We start from the raw sequence: 21575 nt of genomic DNA on the forward strand, positions 1-21575 counted from the left end.
AGCAGAGGCAGAGAGAACAGATTGTATAATCTAAACATTAAAATTATTGCCATATATGCTGCATATTGATAAAACGCACTCACCTCACACATACTGCGCAGGCCAGTCTCTTGAAGCCTTGACCAGATGCTTTGTATTCTCCCAGCATGCTCAGGGTGACTATTGGTGTTGCCACATATGCACTGGTGCTTCAGCATTAATGTATCATACACAAGGCCTGTGGGGAATTCAAATATCAGTGATCTGCTTTAAGACTGCTCGAGTTAAAGCAAATCACATTCCAATAAGACATAACGGACGCCTTTCAGAACTGCACCTGTGGTGAATCTGGGCTTGGTGGGTGTCTCCTGGACAGACATGGGAAAGGAGGCAGACGCTGGTGAAGATTGAGCCCTTGACAGAGGTCTGTGTCCACTGAACGGTAACACTAAGCCTGCGGCCTCCATGGAGGCCTGGTAGTTCCTTAGTTGATGTATGCGTTGCTGTTCCAGTAATAAAGTTTGCTGCAATAATAAAGATACGCATTCAGAGTAATCGAAGCCACACACTATTAGAGTGAAGCAAAGCATACTGGCTTTCACATGTCAATGATTACTGTCAAAAGCACGGCAGTAAAAACTTGGATTCCAACACTGCAAACACACGTAATACGGGGCTGTTTCGGATGAAGCACCTCTAGTGGCTATCACCAACATATACAATGTTATTCTTGCAGAGTTAAAACTAGAGGGATATGGCACCCAGACCCCTTTAAGATGTAGTGGTCTGGATGCCTATAGAGTCCCTTTAATCATAAGTAAAAGAACAAGTCAGACATGCACAGACAGACATAAAAGGCATACCATAGTACAACCCAATGCTTCAACTACAGGTGCTAAATAAAGAATGTATGAAAATTGATAATATCCAATGTATTACACTTTAATGCTCTTGTGAAATGTCGTGAAATTTTAAAGTATAGTATAGGCTACAAAATAAAGTGCCTTCAATTAAAAGGTGCTGTAGTACTAAACCAGATACACTAGATAGTTTGGCTTTTTCTGGCAACTGCAGAGGGAATTATCAGAAGAAAAGAGATGCTTGTTGGAGGAGGTCGATATCCCAAACAGTGTAATCAGGTGTTCAGTCTGGTCATGAGAGGTTTAGGGTTTGGAAATAATCTAGCAAATGTTTACATGGATTAAATGACTGAAAAATTGCACAAGTGTATGGGCAACATAAGAGGGTTGCATAAGGCATGTGACATCGGTAGCAAGTGTTAGAGAACATTAGGCCATCAATAATTATTAATGAAAAAAGATATAGGTCAAATGGAGAATTTGTTAAATTTTTTAGTATAATGCTTGGGGTATAAGTCTGCAGAGATTTATGTGAGTTTGAGTGTTGTATGGTTGAGGAAGAAGTGCTGCAGCATACGACCGGGCCCCTAATAGCACATGTCCATCAGGTGCCCTTAAATGCATGGGCCATGCGATGGGCTCTCTCAACCTGTGGGCTACCATTTCCAATGTTTGTGTGTGTACCCCTTGGGCAACTGGTTTGTAACCCCAGGGGCATGCATAATATAGGTTGGGAACCGCTAATCAACAGCATTCAAATAACCCAATCTAAGGCAAACAAGGGTCCACATTAAATGGAGAGAAGATGACCATGAAACCACACAGGGTGGCATAGAACCTTGAAAACAAAACTCTATATAAACCAAGTCAGCATATATGTGACAGTAGCATAACAATAAAATACAGAACATCTGGGTTAATTTTCATGCACATCAGCAAATGGGGTACATATTAAACAATGCACAGCATGATCATAGACATCTAATCCACAATGTTGCACTCAACTGGACACCATTTCACCGACAGATTGAATAAGAACAACCATAGTACCTGTCTGAAAAGCAGATCTTGATCTGCTTGTATTTTGCCTTGTTCCAGTTCCAGTGAATTATCTTCATCCTCGCTTTCCTCTCTCTCCTGCTTTACATGAATCACAGAACCAAGATTTTGTTCCTGCTCCACCGTGCGCTCAATGTATGGTTCCTCGTGTAAAGCCTGGTGCTCTCGAAGCTCCTCTTCCGTCTCTTCTGGGTGACTTTCATGCTGCCGTGATGCTTCATTTACTTTAGGAATCATCTGAAAAAGAGAAGAGAAGTTATCAAGATTTAAATCTAAATAATGTAGTGGACAATTGTTTCCCCTTGACTCCACAATGCCTTAAATATAGTTTACGTGGAGAAAATCACAAATCCCTTTTATTGCACTCAGAGAACAGAAACATCCACTGATGGCACATCAAAGCTTTCAAAGTATTGCACCTCAGAGCTGCAGGGTCAGTCTAAGTACCAAGAGAGATCGTTGTTGCAGGGGAATCAAGACAGCCTTTGGACTTTGGAATGTTTCATCCATCAAGTAATGTCACTTCCTAAGTAATGAAAGTGTTTAGACTTAAGAAGTGACAAAGAGTGATGGAGAGAAGCCCATAACACTGAACTGCAGGTGTGTTTTAATGATGTTTCCGGACTCCAGCAACCAGAAAAGTAAGAATGTCATCAGAGCAATCTAATCAGAAAGTTGCAAATTAAAGGGACACTATTGGCACCCAGACCGGGTGTAGTGCCCCAGGTCAACTTTGATTTCCTAGCACTACAGTTTTCCTTTAAATACTCCAAGTACAATCCAAAATGATGAACTACGTACAAACTCATTTTGCGTTCTAGGCCTGTAGGACAGCATAGAATCAAAGACTTTGACACCAAATCAAGGCTGCCCTAGGCCATGTAGTTTGCTCAGTTTTTAACCTGTAATGAACCAAATTAAATAGAAAGTATTGTAAGCTTGTCTTATATTCAATGATAACCAGCAGGCTTATGTTTCTGCAATGGAAAAAAACAGGGCAGAAACGTCAGTCTCAAGCATATCTTTAAATAAATAAAAATATTTTTGGGGCAAAATTAGCAAATGTGTAGGTGCAATAACGTAACCACACTCAGAGCTATCCAAGGCCTTGTGGAGGAGAGGGATGGAATTTTTGGCGCTTGTGTGCTGGGCATTTTTGCAGCTAAAACTTCCCAAACCAGAGTGTCTTCACTCTGGTGATACAATGGATGTGAAAAGGAAATGCAGGGAAGCAGCGCCTGTCAGTGGTGTTCTCAGGTTCGCGGTAATATAGGGAATAAGAGGAGAAGACATAAAATAGTTTAGTATATTATAACTAGCCGTGCCCTTGTTGCATCAATTTAACAGTGAGCAGATCAGTTGTTCGATGTGCTGTCTGAACCTGCTGGGGTTTCATCCCCTCAAAAATTAAGCTAACCAGATCACTAATCATTATTTATGTTTTATATTTATTCTTACATGTTGCAGTGGCTGCAAAGAATATTGCAATCCATCTGCTCCCTATCTGCCATTCATAGAAAGCTGCACTTAAAATGCCTTGCAGCCAGGACAGCATGCAATACGTGGCACATCGGAAGCAGCACTCAAATATTCAGAAGTGGTTGAGGTGAACAGCACATCCGATGCAGATTTGCAGATATCTATAAGTACCATGCGTAGATTGAAAAAAACAGTTTCATACACTTGTGCTTTTGAGAAAATAAAGCTGCTAAGAGGAAGAAATACATTATGTTTATACTGTAGCGCATACCTTGTTAAGATGCAGCTGCTGCTGCTGGAATTGTTGTTTGTGCTTCTCCAGGAATTGCTGGTGTTGCTGCTGTATGACCAGATGCTGCAAAGCGTGTGAGTTCTGGGGTAGAGGGGCTGACTGAGTACGGCCCAGTGGGCGATGCTGACGCAATTTGTGCATGGTTGGAGAGACGCGATCAGGTGACACCAGCGGCTGAGTATGAAGTGGCAGAGCCCCTAAACCTGAAATATTAAAAATCAGAGTCAGCTCAATGAGCTTGTGTCGCTCTCACGCATACAGGGTATGGGAATCATTCAATAGAAAGGATTATATGCACTATAATTACCTGACACAAGAGGGCTCTGTGCATTGGGTTGTTCTAGCAGGACCATGTGTTTAAGGAGAGGGTTATGGGAACTTGCAGCTTCAGAGCCAAGGTAAGAAGTAAGATGAGCAGTAGGAAACAGAGAAAGGCGCTGCTGAAGTGTAGGCAGAGAGAGGCGTTCTGTATCTTGTGCAGATCCACCCTAATAGGAAACAGACCAAATTGAAGAGATGTTAATAACCAGCCTATTTAATTTTTTTTCTCTCTTTTTTTTTTTCCACTGCAGTGATAATACATTTACTTAGGTCATAAAATAGGAAATAAGAGGCTGAGGCACTAAAGAAATCATACAATCCCTGCACATGTTTTACAGTTGTGTCTTCACTAGGGGTTATCTGCATTTTCATCCCATAAATACACATCTGGCATAAAAATAATAATCTGTAAACCATCAGAACAAAGACGTTAAGGATCACAGTGATGTGATTCTACAAAATAATTTAAAAATGCAATTCTGTCCATCATAAACGATTCTGGAGAAGGGTTAGCTCTGTGCTCTCGGCCCATCATTGCTGTCCTGGTTGGACAGAATTGAACTTCTTAATGCTAAAGTGCAGTTACCACATTAGAAGCAGATGGGCTATGGGTGACAGGAAGAACATTGACTTTGGGCACCATAGCCATTAAAATTAGTGATTATGGCCCAGAGTGTCTCTTGACAAATGAACACATTATATAATTCAGACATTTACCAAAGAAACAATGGACAAACTCCTTTTAAAATATTTATATAGAAATCAAGGTAGATTAATTAAGTTTGTAGTTATACTTTTTTGGTAACTTTTCTTTATAGATTTTCTGAGAGTTGTCATTAATGGTAACTTTTTAAGTGGCAAGTGGTGTCCCTCAAGGTTCTGTTCTGGGATCACTTCTACTAAACAGATTTATAAATGATCTTGAAATTAGGCAATGAAAGTCATGTTTCAGTGTTTGTAAATAACACAAAACTCTGTAAAGTAATGCAATTATCAGCAGGATATTACTTTGTTGCAGATGGATTTAGATATATTGGGGGAGTGGGCACTCAAATGGCAAATTAAAGTTATGTACTTCGGGGTAAAGAATGCACAACCAAATGACACTTAAAGGACCACTCTAGTGCCAGGAAAACATACTCGTTTTCCTGGCACTAGAGTACCCTGAGGGTGCCCCCACCCTCAGGGACCCCCTCCCGCCGGGCTCTGGAGAGAGGAAGGGGTTAAACTTACCTCTTTTTCCAGCGCCGGGCGGGGAGCTTTCCTCCTCCTCTCCATCTTGATCGCGACGTCATCGGCTGAATGCGCATGCGCGGCAGGAGCCGCGCTCGCATTCAGCCGGTCGCATAGGAAAGCATTTACAATGCTTTCCTATGGACGCTTGCGTGCTCTCACTGTGATTTTCACAGTGAGAATCACGCAAGCGCCTCTAGCGGCTGTCAGTGAGACAGCCACTAGAGGATTTGGAGGCTGGATTAACCCTCATTATAAACATAGCAGTTTCTCTGAAACTGCTATGTTTATAAAAAAAAGGGTTAATCCTAGAGGTACCTGGCACCCAGACCACTTCATTAAGCTGAAGTCGTCTGGGTGCCTAGAGTGGTCCTTTAAATGGCAGTGTATTAGGGATAACAATGAAAAGGATTTGAAAAATTGTTATAGACAACAAAGAAGGCAACAATGTGTAATGTCAGTCAGTAGTTGTCATGGCCAATTAGGTATTGTCGTGTATGAAAAAAGGTATTCATTCTGCGAATGAAAAATTATTTTGTATCTTTATAAATAAATGGTAAAACCACACCTTGAATATGCTGTGCAATTTTGGGCACCTGTTCTAAAGAAGGATATTGTAGCACTAGAAAAAGTGCAAAGGTGGGCTACAAAATTAATACAAGGCATGGAATATTTTAGTTATAAAGACAGGTTAACAAATTTAAGTATGTTAAGTTTAGAAAAATTATGTCTCAGAGTGGATAAGATAGCATTATACATATATACAAATCATTATCTAGAAATCGATTCATAAAGAGGAAGTCACAAATCTAGACTGGAAGAAAGGAGATTTAGTCTAAGGCAAAGGAAATGTTTCTTTTAGAGTAAGAACAATAAGAATGTGGAATTATCTGCTTAAAGAGGTGGTTTTATCAGCGTATGTACAGATGTTTTAAGAGCAACTGGATGACTACTTGCAAAATACAACATTCAGGGATATCATTTTTAATTCATAGGGTAATAGCTTATTGATGCGAGGAGACATCAGACTGCCATTTTGGGGTCAAGAAGGAATGTTTTCCTAATTTCCTAAGTGCTTCAAACTGGGTTTTATGTCTTCTTTTGGAGCAACAGCAAAAACAGATGTGAGAAAGGCTGCATTTGATGGATGCATGTCTCTTATTGGCTATGTAACATATGCTTGGTAATTTTTAATTTTTTTTTAAATTCTTTATTTTTGTAGTGCATATAGTTGGAACAGACGTACATGCGGTACCCCAACGGCAATCCACATGCTTATTTCAACAATAGATACAGTAGGGAATGGTTAAACAATGCACATTTTTGTATATGTTATAGAATGATGCGTTAATCTGAGAAAGCAACAATAAAGATAGGGCAACGTAAAACGAAATAACGTAAGAGTAGGTCTGGAGATTAGAGTTTGTCCGCGCAGGCGCATAGTATTAACATTGCTTGGGTGAGCCATTAGTCTAGCATGGCCTCACGTTCGGTATGTTTTAAATAGTGCTGCAGCCGTTGCATTTGCTTTGATATTGCTGTTCAGGCCCCTTCTCCCTTTTATCAGGACAAGAGTGGTACACGCTTAAATAGGACAGAGTTCCATACAACAACTGTCGATCTATGCAATGAGTTATGGTCATCAAAAAGTAATCCCTCGGTGTAGTGCCAATTATATGCAGGCTTGGATTTCAGCCGTAAGTTATGTTGGCGGGCGGCTTAATGCCATGCTAGGTTATCACCTAGAAAGAAAACAATAACAAAGGCAAAAGCTCCATAGGAATTAAAGTAAAACATTATAACATAACATAAGAGCATGTTAAAGACTCTCGCTGAATACCTATCTAGCATATGAACATGACAGTCTGATCTTGGCACGATTTTTAAGGTAAATTTGTGATTCGCTTAACGTAAACTGCACATAAAGCAAAAATGGGTGATACATTTATAGATTTGTGTTTTCTAACATGTTAACATGCAGGTAGACCAACAGCCACCTAGTGACTTGCAAACATGCCTAGGATGCCACATTAGATTGATTTAGCTAGCGCTTATAATAGTGCTTGTGGATCACATAGCCAAGGGTTAATGGTCGTTAGAGAGAATGCAACAAAAAGGAAAATCATACGATAAATCATAAAAGAAAAGTCAGTGCGTGGTACTTAAGGCATATCGAATGTTCATCTTGTTGTCGGAGAGGGTGTTTGGTCAGATGGCAGTCTCTAGGGAAAGTTCAGCCAACCCCTGTCAGCGGCAAAGCCATTGCCCCGGAGGGTATCAAGCATCTGGGTGCCAATGTGGGTGTGTGGTCAGGCCATGCTGGTGCTGTGCCCTGGGTCCTCCAGCCCGATTCATGGGTGCGTCTCTGCTTGGAGCGGACCGGGCACTCCCTCGGACCAGGATAGAGGTGGGAGGCTGGTAAGACTGTGGGCTGTAGAGCAGTGGGCCCTGGAGGGGTGAGTACCCACCGTGCTTGTGTTCCACTGGTTCGTGGCTTGTGTTTGAGTGGCTGTGCCTTGCGAGCTGCTCTCAGCCGGTGTGCAGGGTATTTCCCGCCTCGCGGCCATTTTGGGCTCTTCATCCGTGCCAGGATTGCTGGTGTCTGTCTTCTTTGTAGTCGCTTGTTTGGTGGCGCCGGTGAAGGTGAGTGCTTGCTCGGGTGCTGTTGGGCCTGGAGCTGCAGCCTCTCTTCTAGTTTACTCAAGAACGTTGTGAAGGCTCTGGTCAGTCTGACCTCTATGTCCGCCCACATGGCTGTGGGTTCTGGGTTCCTCGTGGCGTCCGCCATGTTGGCTGGGTCGGCAGAGGTGCTCTTTGTGGATGGAGGTACCTTAGCCTCCGTTGTCGTTAGGCTTGATGTAGATGTTTTAAAGCTACTACTCAAGTATCTTAACTAGCAAAATATCAGTGTTGTCACATTGTATCCTATTATACTGAACTTCCATTACATTCGTGAAAATAACGCTGCCACAAATCAACGCTCAGACATATGCTTGGTAATTTTAAGTTACTAGAAACATAGCATTTAATTTAATTTTTCAGGTTATAGGTCAGTAATTATTTGGTTTGTCCCATCGACTAATTAATTAGCATTATTGCTTGCTTGCTTATTACCCTCAAAGCTGGTTATATACTTTCTCTTTGATAACATCATCTGTTTGCCTAAAGTTTAAGTTGGTTGTACACTTTCTTGAAGAAGAAAAAAAAAAAGTGTAACAATCCACCTCCCCAACAAAAAACACCATAAACGATACATATTTCGGTTGGCCGCTTGGCCAGTAATAGGTTGACCTTCTTCAGGCTTCAGAGTTAAAGAGCAAGGAAGCCAAGGCATCGCTAATGCTAGAGGACCAGCTTTGAGATTGAAGAATTCAAAATGGTTTAACCCGTGAAGGTAAGATGGTGTCTGGACCTGGACACATCTGCAGTCAATATCAATTAGCTGAAAATTTTACAGGGAGAGTTTTCCTTTAAAATTGCTATGAACCAAGATAAAATCTACCTCTGGGCAGGCTCACCAGAGCACCATATCCAGTATCCCATACTTTAAATGAACTTACATTGGAAGAGCTGGTGGCAGGCAGTCCTAAAGTGATGTTAGGTAAAGAAGGAGAAGTATAAAGAGGGAGCTGAGCCACCGAACCATCTCGACTTACGAGTCTGTGTGCCAAGGAGCCCTGAAAAGAACAAAATTATTATTTTTATGAAAAACACTAAAACAAGTAATGCAAACACACAACTTCCATGCCATGAAACTTGATCTACAACCTATAGTCAAAAGCCATTTTTTGCACTTTTATGAAAAACTGCACAACACATGGTATTTGCACCATTATTTTGTTATTTACACATATACATGTACTAGATCAGTGATTCTCAACCTTTACTAGATAAAGGCAAACTTGAGATAAAATTGCCTTAGCCTCCTAAGGGATATTTTTTTACCTTTATCATTAGCTTTTAAACATCTCGATTTGTTGCAGACTTACATGAGAGGGATACCTTTTTTTTAGCCAAACTGACGTACTAGCTCTAATTGGTTGACAAAAGGGGGGTCTCAATCTATATTGCTGTATTGGGCCTTGTTACTTAAAAACAAAACCAAGGAGATGTATTTAAACAGAAGAAGAAACAATAGTGTATTGTAAGATCGTACTTGTGCTGGATAGCTCTATAACAGGCAAATTATTAAAAGCAGACATTTGCTTCCCATAGAAAGTTGTCTGGGCTTAACTGTTTTCTATTCTCTATATACAAGTTGAACAGATGATGGCAGATAAGCAGGATAAACTATAGCCTGCAAGAACCTTAAAATCAGAGGCATTGCGAAGACCACTGATGGCAGTGATGGGGAGAGGGCAAATTTTCTTCATCTAGCTCCATCAGACAACTAAGCAATTTTATAGTCTTTTCTGCTTTAGATTTTATATTTGCTTTATCTTGCAGATTTTTAACATTTGGTTTTTGCATGATACTTTCTCAGTTCTTTTTTCTATTTCCTCCAACAGCATATTTTCTTATTTAAACTTTAATTATTTTCTTATGGTAATTTTAGACATTCCTTTTTTTAGGCACAATATGAAATGTATGTTTCAGACTGTGTTAAATGTCGGTGTTAGTCGTTCGCTATTTGATACCTACCTCTGCCTGGATGCCCAGAGGTCCAGTAATACCATTCTCATTATTGATGTTGCTAGAGCTGTTGTTGGGAGAACTTGGACCAGATCCAGGGGCACTGTTACAAGCAGAATCTATGGGGCAAAGAACATAGTTCATTACTGCAGTTATGTGCAATTATCAAGCACACCGAGAATAAATCATTGTCACGCATCCCTAGCAAAATGTCCTCCAAATAATGTGCACCATTAGTTACAGGCTAACTCTTTAAATACATCAGTAGTACAAACATAAGCAATTATGAAGCTTCTCTCATACAGCCATGATAAACTGTCCATTCACAAAATGCCCTGTTGGGGTTATATGAAACATTAGGAATTGCAGCAAATGGTAACGGTAACAACAAATTCTCTGGTATTTTTTAGCCTAAATTTTACTACTCCTCTGTGAAATTTCCACAATGTCAATGGAAACAGTTCAACACGCCATTTCCTTAGCGTCTGTGTATAAAAAAAGTCACCCCGCATTATTTTCTATGGTCATTCAAAAGTAGAACATTTAATTCCAGATGCATCCATTTTGCACAAATCAAACATGCATCATTACATAAGGATGACATAAGCTATCCATATTGTTCCACCTTTAACAATATCAGTGACAGGCACCAACCTAAAAGCCCTCCATGATAAAGTAGGGGTTTTGCAAAACAGTCTCAAAAATGTCTCCTTAGAAGATGGTTTACAAAATAAAATGTCTGACATGCCAATATTTGTATTCTAATAGACAGGTAAAGACCGCATTTACCATATATCACAACATACGATCACTTTCGAATGTCACAGCAAACTGCATGCTGGGAAACTCTACAGGTAATCATAGACCTATGAATTGAATTATATACTTCTGCCAACAGACTGCAGCATAGGTATTAACTTGAACATAGAGAAACACACAGAGTGTTGTACATAGTTTTGGTGTAGGAGAAACAGAAGAACTGATTTTGGAAAGGAAGATTATACGAGCCACATTCCCAACAGTTCTTAATGTTTGAGGATCTGTTACTCACCAGACACATCTAGAGGCCGCTTTTTCAGGCTACCAACACCAGGACCATCTTTTCTACGCAGAAGAGGACTGCTCCGCCGTTCTGCCACTTTCTGCTTCAGTCTGGATCTTAGTTTAAGGTTGGGCTCCGATGCTGAATAGTGTATCAAAGTACAAGAAAATGTAAATTGCTGGAGTAGACATTCCAAATGGCAGCACCATGGAACATGTTACTACCTTATAAATAATGAGCTGTAAATGCTAATGTGAGGCAATGCAGATGCAAAGCTGCAGAATGTTATACTTAAAAGATTACTCTATCCACCATCACAACTTCTGCTTTTAGAAGTGTCCATGATGGTAGGAGTCTGAATGTGCATGGTTTCAGATTACAACATTGCACTTGTGTGCCAGGGGCTTGTTACACAACGAGCACGTGAACTCTGTTCAGGAATGCATAATGTCATAATATTTTTATTTTGTTGTCAGAGTGCACTGCACGCCAGCGACAGACACTACCTGCTTTTGTCTCCCCTCCTTCCCCCCTCGATTGCAACCTCCACACCTATTCCAGATGATATTTTTCTTTGGTCTACTGCCTTCACTCCCCGTTCCCCGGCTCAGGGCGTGTGAATGTGCAGAGCCATCTAAATATTTAAATCAAAGGCTTATCAATGAAAAGTTGTTTAATGGACTTCTGGGCGACTCCTGGAACATGAGAATGAGGTTTGCAGAGATGCACTGGGAGCTTTGCCAACCACTAAGTTTAGGTAAGTAAAAACCTACTAAGGGTGACCTAAAATGTAATGTCCAATAAATTATTACTCAAAGAACAACAACAACAAAAATACAAAAAAAAAAAATGGGTTGGAGAAACCCTGTAATAAAAACAATCAGAATCCTACGCAGAACTAATGCTTACTGAACAAAAAAAGTTAAATGAACTATAGGCACCAAAGCAACGTTTGCTTAAAGGAATCCTATAGTGCCAGTAAAACAAAGCTGGTTTCCTGGCAATATAGGTGTCCCTACAGTGCCCCCCCTCCCGCAGCGCCCAAGGGGTAAAACACCTTCAGTCACTTACCTGAATCCAGCGTCTATGTGCCTCGGCACTGGGTCAGAATTCACCACACTCCTCAGCTGGCAGGGGCGACCTAATGCGCATCACTAAGTGCAAAAGGGACACAGCACCCAGAACACTTCAATGAGCTGAAGTGGTCTGGGTGCCTACAGTGTCCCTTTAATGAAGCAGTTTCTCTGACACTTAGTAGTTAAATCACTTTGTTTATAAAGCTCTAGTCACACCTCCCTGCATGTGACTTGCACAGCCTTCTTAAACACTTCCTGTAAGGAGATATATTTTGTTAAATTTTGAATTACTTATCTCCTGCTCAGTTATTAGCCTTCTACACCATGCAGGAGCCTCATGTGTGCGGTTTGAAAATTAAACCAAGTTTTTCATGTGAGTCACTGCCAGGGAAAGTGTGGCTGGGGCTGCATACACAAAAACAAAAGTGATTTAACTCCTAAATGGCAGGAAATTGAGCAGTCAGACTGCAGGGGCATGATCTATATACAAAAACGGGTTTATTATGAAGTTGTTTTAATGTGAATTAGGTGCATTTGATAAATGTTGGATATTTCAGCTTGTTCAAATCTTCGTTTTACTTGAAGAAAAGGGGGGCGGGGGGGGGGGGGGGGGGGTGATGTTTTGCCGCTTTCTGAAATCACCAGACTACACTCCCCCTCTTACAAGCACTCACTAAGGTTCTGTGGCAATTTGAGTGTTTCTATTGTGTTATGTTGCCCTGCATGTATATACAGGGTGTTATGCATTGTTTGTACATTGCGTCATGCACCTACATAGTATGTAATCGTGTGTGTGCGCGAGTCTTTATTATGCACATAGTGAAGTATGACTCTATAAAGAACTATGCATGTGTTTTCTCTGTATAGAGTTATATAGCACAGATGTGTGATACAGTGCAAAGGTTTTTGATCTATTAGATGTGACTGGGCAGGATGTGTGCTGTGTGTGATTGTGCAGGTGGGGTGATATTTAGGTAATGTGCTTTATTTGACGAGTAGGTCAGCAGGTGAATGTTACAAAGATGGGGCAAAGTAAGAGGTGAACTGCAGTGCCCTACCATGTTTAAACGTCATAAGTTACAGACAAAGATAAACAGACGCAGACAGTGTGCCAAAAGCTAGATTGGTTCAAAATAAATTTTAACCCCGTACATAGCACAGTGTTGAGGAAAACCCATTATTACTACAACAATCCTGGCACATCACCTGTAATGAAGTAGTTTTAGAGTAACATGGATGCATATTGCAAATTAACTGTGCTCACTATTGAAAAATAACTTATTTGTAGGTGACAGGTTTCATGTCACATCATATCTGGTTGCTCAGATGTCAAAAAAGTCAAATACGTTGGTGCATATGTGTATACCGCATATAGTACAAAATCGAACCTAGACTGCAAATATAATTGTGCCATACCACCCGTAGGAAGTCTCCAGATGTAGTCCAAGTTACATTAAGCTGCTAACGTTTTAAAGACCATTAATGACCACACACACATATCTGTAAATCCCAGGGAGTTTTCACAAGTCTCTAGGTGCCTCCCTCGAGCACTTGGAACCAGAGCTGGGATTTCAACATCCACAATAATTCCAATCGATAGCTATAATAGTAGAGAAAGCTTCCGATGGTACCTGGCTTAACCCATGAAACCAGCTCAGCTCAAGCCTGCAAAAGACCACATCAAATAAATAAACTATTTCTCCATTAATAATTTACAGCCATTCCTGTAACTACTTGAATCGGGAGCATCAGGAGGAGGAAGGCTGGGTGTGGAAGGCGGCTTTAGGAAGGAAAGAAATGAATGAACACTGAGAAATTAGTAAACTGTAAGCTATTATTAGATACTTTACACTGTCTATATTTTCCTTGGAGAGAAAATACAACCCAGACAATGCATTACTTAAAAATGACATAGCTAAATAACAATAAAGGGACAAGAAGTACCATAACCACTACCTGCCATTGTAGTGGCTAGTGTGAAAGTAGACTAAGGGTGACATCCACCGTTCAAGTTAAACAGTTTTGAAAGAAGAAAAAAAAAAAAAAAAAAAAAAGGAAGAGGGACCCTAAGGCACGCGCTACCAAGCCCATGCTCACAACATGGATAATGTGTAAGTTCCAACAGAACCAGGGGGAAGTCTCCTACAGCCTACTAGCACCATACCACTACAATGTAATATGGCGGTGATTATGCTTTGACTGACTCTTAAATTTATGAAAATATATATGTATATATACACATACACACACACAATTTGGGAAGTGTTCTGCACAGATATACAGGTTTAATTTAAAACACAAAAACAACATTTTCAACACAACATAAAAACAAAAAAGACCACCAGTATGTCAAGGCACCCCAATACTAGTAGGTTCAAAAACAATTTTGACTTGGGAATCACTAGCACTATACGTTTCTTCCGGCACCTGTGTATGGAAACCTGGAGAGCTTAACTGATCCGGTTATATCTTTCTTGTAAGACAGGTGGTTTTACAACTTTAGGATTGAAATTATATTCTTTGTTTGTGCACGGATTCATTATGGTGTGCTACTTGAATGTATTTTAGATATGACAATACAACAATTACTACTCAGTGGCTACATTTGAACCTGTAATTTCCAAAACCAAACAGTATATTTTTCATTTTAAGAAATATAATTCCTGTGCATAAATCAGAGGAATCCAGCATAAATTCCAATTCCTGTACTACAGAAAGACTCCATGAGGTCACTGCATCCTTTAAACGCACTAGATTGGATGTTATGATCTATTTCTACCTGAACTGAAATTCCTTCATGTATCAGACGTAAGAAGCTTTACATTAACAATTCCAAAAGTATATAGTTGGATGTGACAGACAGAAAAGATGCTTTTCACTCGTGCTTAAGCAGCTGCAATAGTTTTAGTATTCTGCTAATTTATATGAAGCATTTATCTTGAAACAAATAATTTACAGCAAATTATAGAATGTTTTAACGGACTACATTTGGCAAAGACAAGTTGGGTGTGTGTGTTTTATCCAGCTTACTCTACAACACTTAAAGTGCTCACCTGTTTTTCTCAGGGGGAAGTCATCCTTTGAGTCATACATTCCTAAGACTGGATGGTGGTATGAAGCAGATACACCTCCCGGAGGTGGTGGGCTTTGGTCCAGCGAGCTGTGTTGAGTCTTCCTGTTAGGGATCAGAAATCAAGTATGCATTAAAGCCACATAAACAACCCACAAAAAAAAACAAAAACAAAAAAACATGGTGTTGGTGCACCGATAATATGATAATATTTTGAAAAAGCTCAAATCTGAATATTTTAAATGCTTCCTTTTAAAACCAAATTAACAGCAAAGATCGAAATTTCAGTGGAAGCAAAATAATTACTACAATGTGCAAAGTCGAGTCAGAAACTATTTACACAATGATCATTATTAAGTGACAAAAACTATTAAAACAGTAAGATACCTTCAAAGCACAGTGTCATTTGGGGGAATGAGTTTCAGGAAAGGAAAATGTACAGATAAAGGCTCCAAAATAGGGAAGAGTGGTGGATTAGAGATTTTAGTTATATTTTGAATATTTTTATTGTTTTCACAATATAAATGCATGTATCAAACTGATTTGTATAAGAAAAATCAAGTGATTGCCCACGCAGGGGCTTAAGCATCGGTTTAAAACAGTATAAACATTTGGTTGCCTGCGCAGAGGCCTGTTTAGCTTAATATCTTTGTTCACAGTTCGTTGCTTTGTGTTTTGTACTTTTAAGAACTGTGTTGCCCTTTTATTTCGGTTAGAGCGGTAAGTAAGTGTTTTGTGTTAACTGGTGCGTGCAAGTTACGTAGTTGCTTTGTGTTAGCTGTTCGAGCCGTTACCTCATGTTAGCTGGTGTATGTCTTTGGTTTGTGATAGCTGGTTGGCTTCGTGTGTGTGCTGTTGCTTTGACTAGTCAAATTTAAGTAAGGCAGGTAACGTTCGCGAACCCTTAGGGTAGTGTAGTGAAGTATTCAGGCATTGTGTGACTATAGGAAATCATATCTGTTAGCGCTATGACTGCGTCTAGTGAGTTGTGGATGAGGCTTGCAATATTACTGAATGTGTAAACAAAGAACAAAAAACAAAAACAAATTTAAGTGTGAAACTTTCAGCAATATAGGAGCAGGGCTGGCCGTAAGATCAGTTTTGGTGAGAGCCGCTCATAGCTCAACTGCCGTGCATTTCCCGGGCCGCTGAGTCCCCGTCTGTCCTCCCCGCAACGACCCCCACCCATCGCCAGAGTCCCCCATGGCTTTGTGGGCACTCGGGAGCAGAGGCAGTCCATACGACTCCCACACCTTGAGTCCACGGGCCTCCCTCTCCCTGCACCTCCCCATCCCCACCCAAGACTCGGGGGAGCGAACGACCCAATGTCTCACCCGGTGCCGGCCACATGCTTGGAGCCGGCACGCGCCCTCCCCGGCCACCGGTCCGCCAAAGGGGCCGCGCAGTCACGCCCCACGGCATCGGGGACATGGCTCTCCGGGGACCCCACAGACCCAGAGGCCTGGTCACTCACTTTTCTAGTGGGAGGGCAGTCACCGCGGGGGATCCGTTCAGCGCTCTGCTGCACCCAAGTCCGCTCGGGTCATCCAGATCAGCTCCCCATGGTTTGGGTTCCCCTCTGCTACTCCTTCTCTGGTGTTGCAAAGGTGCCTTTAAGAAGTGCAATGGGGCACAGCCTCGTCCTGTTTTTAGCCTCTGTAACCTCTGTGGGGGCTCTTGGTTCTTTAGTCCCAATCAGGGTGCCTCCTTGGGAGAGTGTATCTTCCCATCTGCGACTGTGACTGCTGTTGCTTTTCAAAAGTGTCTTAGTCTCTGTCAGGGTGCTTTCACATACGAGGACATCCTCTCCCCAGTTTTACTGTTCAGTTCAGCTGGCCGGCTCTCCATTACTCAGCTATTGCCAGTCTAGGCAGTCTGCACGAAGTCCATGCAGGTGCTCCCGCTGCGGCCCGTGTCTCCGCCATGTGGCCGGGATATCCCCCGCCGGCCAAAAGGGGGGGGGGGGGGGGGATGGGGCTGAAGTGCTCACCTTGTGGCGGGGTGCCTCAGTGTTGCGCCGTTTTGCGGCGCCATGCAGCAGGCAGTGGACGCCGGTGTTCAGGAGCCGCATGTAGGCCGGACCCGGCTCTCTCTGCCAGCTCACATGCAGTAAGGTATATGCGGTTATCGGGCGGGCACCAGAGCCTCTCCTCTTTCAGGGACGACTTGGAGTTCAAGTTTTAATCATTCTGGAGCCGCATAAAGCGTTGTTTCTGTGGGTTTAATGCCGGAGCCCATGTAGATGGCGTCCGGTCGGCCCGGCCCCGCCCCCCTGTTTTTTGTGTTTTTTAATTATTCTCACTGAATTGAGTCCCCAGCACTTTCCCTCTGTTAAACCATTTTAGAGCAGTTTAACACTAAATAAGGGTTCCTGGCTACACACGGTCCAGCCCCTTTTGAAGGCATGGCTAAGGCAGAGATTACACATTTTCTTGTAGTCAAACCCTTCATACCGTCAGTTGGAGCTCTGATAAAAACAGGCTAAAAACAGACAGCTGGCTCTCTCAACCAATCCCAGCTGTGCATTGCTGCTCAGGCTAATACTAACTCATTAGTAAAAGCAGCACAGAGGGGATGGGCTACTGGGGACTCATTTTGGCATTTAAAAACCAAACAAACAAACATTTAAAAACAAAAAGACAAAAGACAGTTTAATGCTGAATTAAATTATGGCTCTATAACCAGTTTAATGAGATACAGTGCCAGATACAAACAAGGCAGATACAGTGTCCCTTTAACTTTAGTAGTATACCTGCCACCAGTCACAACAAATGATGACATAATCCAATGAAAAGAAGCAAATATTTACACAAAGGGTGATAAAAAAAACAAACATATAGTTACTGTTGAAATTTGCAACTCACCAGAAACGAGGGTCACTGGACATGCAGTGATTCAGGCTACGGTGAGCCATGGCCTTCTTCTTATTTAGCACAAATTCTTGCAACTTCATTTTAACTTCGGTACTCGCCACTGCACCTGCAAAAAAAACCCCACAAATAAAAAAAATGACCTGTTAGAAATAGATAATTTGGCTCATAAAAGCAATTTGGGTGTACAGATCATGCCCCGTGCAGTCTCACTGGTCAATTATGCTATGTAAGTGTTAAATTGCTTTTGTTTCTGTTTATGCAGTCCTAGTCACACCTCCCGTGGCTGTGACTGACACAGCCTGCATGAAAAAACAAAAAAATAAATTTATTTTTAATCAGCACAGTTTAATTTTAAAAGTTTTTATCTCCTGCTCTATTAGTTGAACTTTAAATCACACTCATGAGGCTACCAGGGGCTATTAACAGAGTAAGAGATAAGGAATTCTAAATCAAAACACACTGTACAATACAGGAAGTATAAAGATGAGACCTCTCTTTACAGAAAATGTGTAGGGAGACTGTGTAGGGAAGGCTTTGCAAGGGCTGCATAAACAAGGTGATTTAACTACTATATGGCAGAGAATTGAGCAGTGAGACTACAGGGGCATGATCTATACACCAAAACTGCATAAGGTAAAGTTGTCTTGGTGCTCATATTGTCCCTTTAAAGAAGAACGGTTGGATTACATTACCATTGGCACTCTGATATTCTTTTTATGGTGCTGCTACATTTGCTGGCGCTGTGCCCTTCTTCTAGGGTCAAACCATATGACCTAGTTTGACCAGGTCTTCCTAAGGCACTAGCTACCCATCCTCTGCTTGCCAATAGCAATATTATCCATATCTTTAAGAATGGTCAGCTAGCACGCTCAGTAAATAGAGTTAAAATATGTATGAAACCAATATGAAAAATGGAAACTGAAATGGAACTGCCGCATTAGCATTCAGGAATACAGGATATTGGAACCCATTGGTTTTAGTCTATTATAAATGGTTTGACCAAGATCTGAGGGGATGATGCCTGCAGTCTAATGGCACTAAAAACACTATATGCATGTAGTGATTATGGTGCCTAGAGTGCTCCTTTAAAGAAAATTAAAGAAATAGGTTTAGATTCAACTGCAGCTGTCAGGTGGTCTGCCTTTACTACATGTATAAATTAACAGAGGCCACATAGCTGGCTTGCTCCATTTCATTGTTTTATTCTACCTGCTGTGCAATAGACCCATAACATACTTTGTTTATTTTCCATGAGCTGGAGTAACAATATGATTGCATGTATTCCAACTACTAATATTAGCGGTACTAGAAAGACATAGTTTATGGACTACAGCACCCTCCTTCTCTGGAATGTTTTCAATGAGAGCATGCAGTTTGTGAAAGCAGTACACACTTCAGAACTCTGAACACAGACTATTTATTAGCATACTATAAACAAAGTGAGCACATCATACATGGAGATTGTATTAAGAGCTGGTATACATCACTATCTGTTCTGAATTATATTGTGACAGGCTATCATATGATATGATCCCCTAGAGAACAATGTGTGATCTCGCTGAGGAGCATGCAAACCCATGTTAGGTGGGGATGATTGCACCGAGGTGTGTCTAGACGCATTATTTAATGATTTTCCTTAAAGAAGCAGTATAGGTCCTATAACCACTGTATGCATATGTAGTGTTTATAGTGCCATTAGTCTGCAGCCACCATCCTTCCAGATCCTGGCCAAACCATTTAAAAGTGACCAACCCCCCTGCCCCCCATACCCTGGATCCTTACTCCTCTATTGCCAATGCCATTAGATAATAAGGGAATTCAAGGTTTTAAACGCTTTCTGGGTCTCTGCCATACTCGTCTTTCCTAGTGCAAAAGTCCTTCAAAGTATGAGAAATGGTTAATAGAGCAAAACATTCTGCTTATGCAACACAGTCCTAAGTAATTGGAGTGTTTAGTGACAACTGGGATGTTAATAATTAATTTCACCCCAAATGAGGCTGAAAGCGCCTGGCAGACACGTTAATAAAACCAAATCAGAGGCTGATCAATGAAAGTCGCCAACCTTCATAGGAAGGATAAAAGAGTGAAACAATCCTGCCAGGAAAACAATCTGTGGCACCAACGTTTACAAAGAGCCTGTTTAAGCTATATGTTTGCGAGTGACAGAAAAATAACAGTGGGACTGTAGAATTTCACATTCGGTGGGAGGATAATTTAGACAGGCAGGAGAGAGCTCAGTCAGTGTTCTTGCTCGGCATCCTGTGCTACCTGCGTAGTGCGCCCACTCACTTGCTGACGGAGTTATTAATTATTGCCAGTGTTTGTGTAAAGAGAGAGGGAACAAATGCATTGCAAATGATAGTGATGTTAGCAGACATCACTTGTGTAAAGCTCAAATAAAGAGAGGGTGCTGGTGACGCATGACTTTAACCCTTTCATAACATTGTGGTAGGCAAACCTGTATTTCATAACTACTTTGGCAAACTGTCTGCCATAAGGGAATTTACGCATTTGTGTTTCTCATAAGCAAATAGAAACCATCCACTTATGTGAAACATGTGCTGCAAATGTCACTATTGATTTATGGTGATGAATAAACCAAAAACGAAACAAAAATGTGATCTAGATTCCTGTAAAGCTTGCATCCTGCAAAGAATGCCATGAATTGTATCACATTGCTTCAATACATACAGTTGTTTGCACACCAAAGAACCATATTTATGTAACAAAGTATCTTTGTTAAGTGGCTTCTAAGTGATATCTTACATTGTGTATAACCCAAGAGTGGAATAACCTTGTGACACCAATGATGAGAATCTTCATAGCAAGGAAAGTAAACACTGTGCCCTGGTGACATAGCCCACTTACATAGTTCCTGTTGCAGAAACCAAAAGGATATCAGTGTAAAATGTTTAATAAAAATGACAAACCAACAAAAAGAGTCCAGGAAAAATAAATCGAATGTAATAATGTGATGAAGAGCAACTACAGGAATAAAAGGTACAAATGGAGAAGTAATGCAGAAATATAAAGGTTGCACAATGATGAGGGACAAGGCTAGAGTTAAAGGAACACTATAGGGCAGTGATGTGCCCAAACCACAATACAAAACCAAAACTTTTTTTCCTCAAAGTGCCAACACGGCAATTAAACCTGAATACTGAGGTTTAAAGCGGCACTGTCATGCCGTATTTACCTTTCCTCAATCACTTCCTCTTCTCTCCCTCTGTCAGGATTTGTTATTCATTTCTTCCTGTCTGCTCTAGTTCTCTTTAAAACATAAGACAAAGTAGGGACTATTTTGTCATATGTAGGCTTCCTACACCTGACCAGTTATGACTAGCGGAGGAGCAAAGTGTGCTTCATTTCCATTTCCTGTGGTCAGAGTGATTTCCTACAATTCTCACCTTTCCTCGGTGATCTCTCAATGCTTCCTGTTCGTAGCCGCGTATGCCCTATGCTGCCGTATGAAAAATATATATGCTTTTCTGTTTATTATAACAATGATATGAGGAATACATGTTTCCATTCCGAATGTTAGAGTGTTCCTTTAACTAGTTAACACGCAACTGACTACAAATTTAAATGGATCTTCCGAGCATCACAAGAACGTATGCGGATTGCATATGTTACTGTGCAAGGAGGTCCTCCCTTTGTCC

General features: G+C 41.1%; 1 protein-coding gene across 5 annotated transcripts in view; it reads right to left on the minus strand.

Moving 5' to 3' along the window:
- The window catches only part of HDAC4 (histone deacetylase 4), a 182326-nt gene that overhangs the window by 19581 nt on the left and 141170 nt on the right, over positions 1-21575 (minus strand). For all 5 annotated transcript variants that reach the window (XM_063430033.1, XM_063430034.1, XM_063430035.1 and 2 more), the window contains 10 exons: positions 17908-18022; positions 15027-15148; positions 10907-11038; positions 9865-9974; positions 8784-8900; positions 3977-4157; positions 3649-3872; positions 1890-2135; positions 317-503; positions 84-217 (listed from right to left, as the gene is read on the minus strand). In XM_063430033.1, coding sequence (XP_063286103.1) covers positions 84-217; positions 317-503; positions 1890-2135; positions 3649-3872; positions 3977-4157; positions 8784-8900; positions 9865-9974; positions 10907-11038; positions 15027-15148; positions 17908-18022 — 1568 coding nt within the window. The remainder of the gene's footprint in view (positions 1-83; positions 218-316; positions 504-1889; positions 2136-3648; positions 3873-3976; positions 4158-8783; positions 8901-9864; positions 9975-10906; positions 11039-15026; positions 15149-17907; positions 18023-21575) is intronic.

The sequence above is a fragment of the Pelobates fuscus genome, chromosome 8, assembly GCF_036172605.1.
Source record: "Pelobates fuscus isolate aPelFus1 chromosome 8, aPelFus1.pri, whole genome shotgun sequence".
Lineage (NCBI taxonomy): Eukaryota > Metazoa > Chordata > Amphibia > Anura > Pelobatidae > Pelobates > Pelobates fuscus.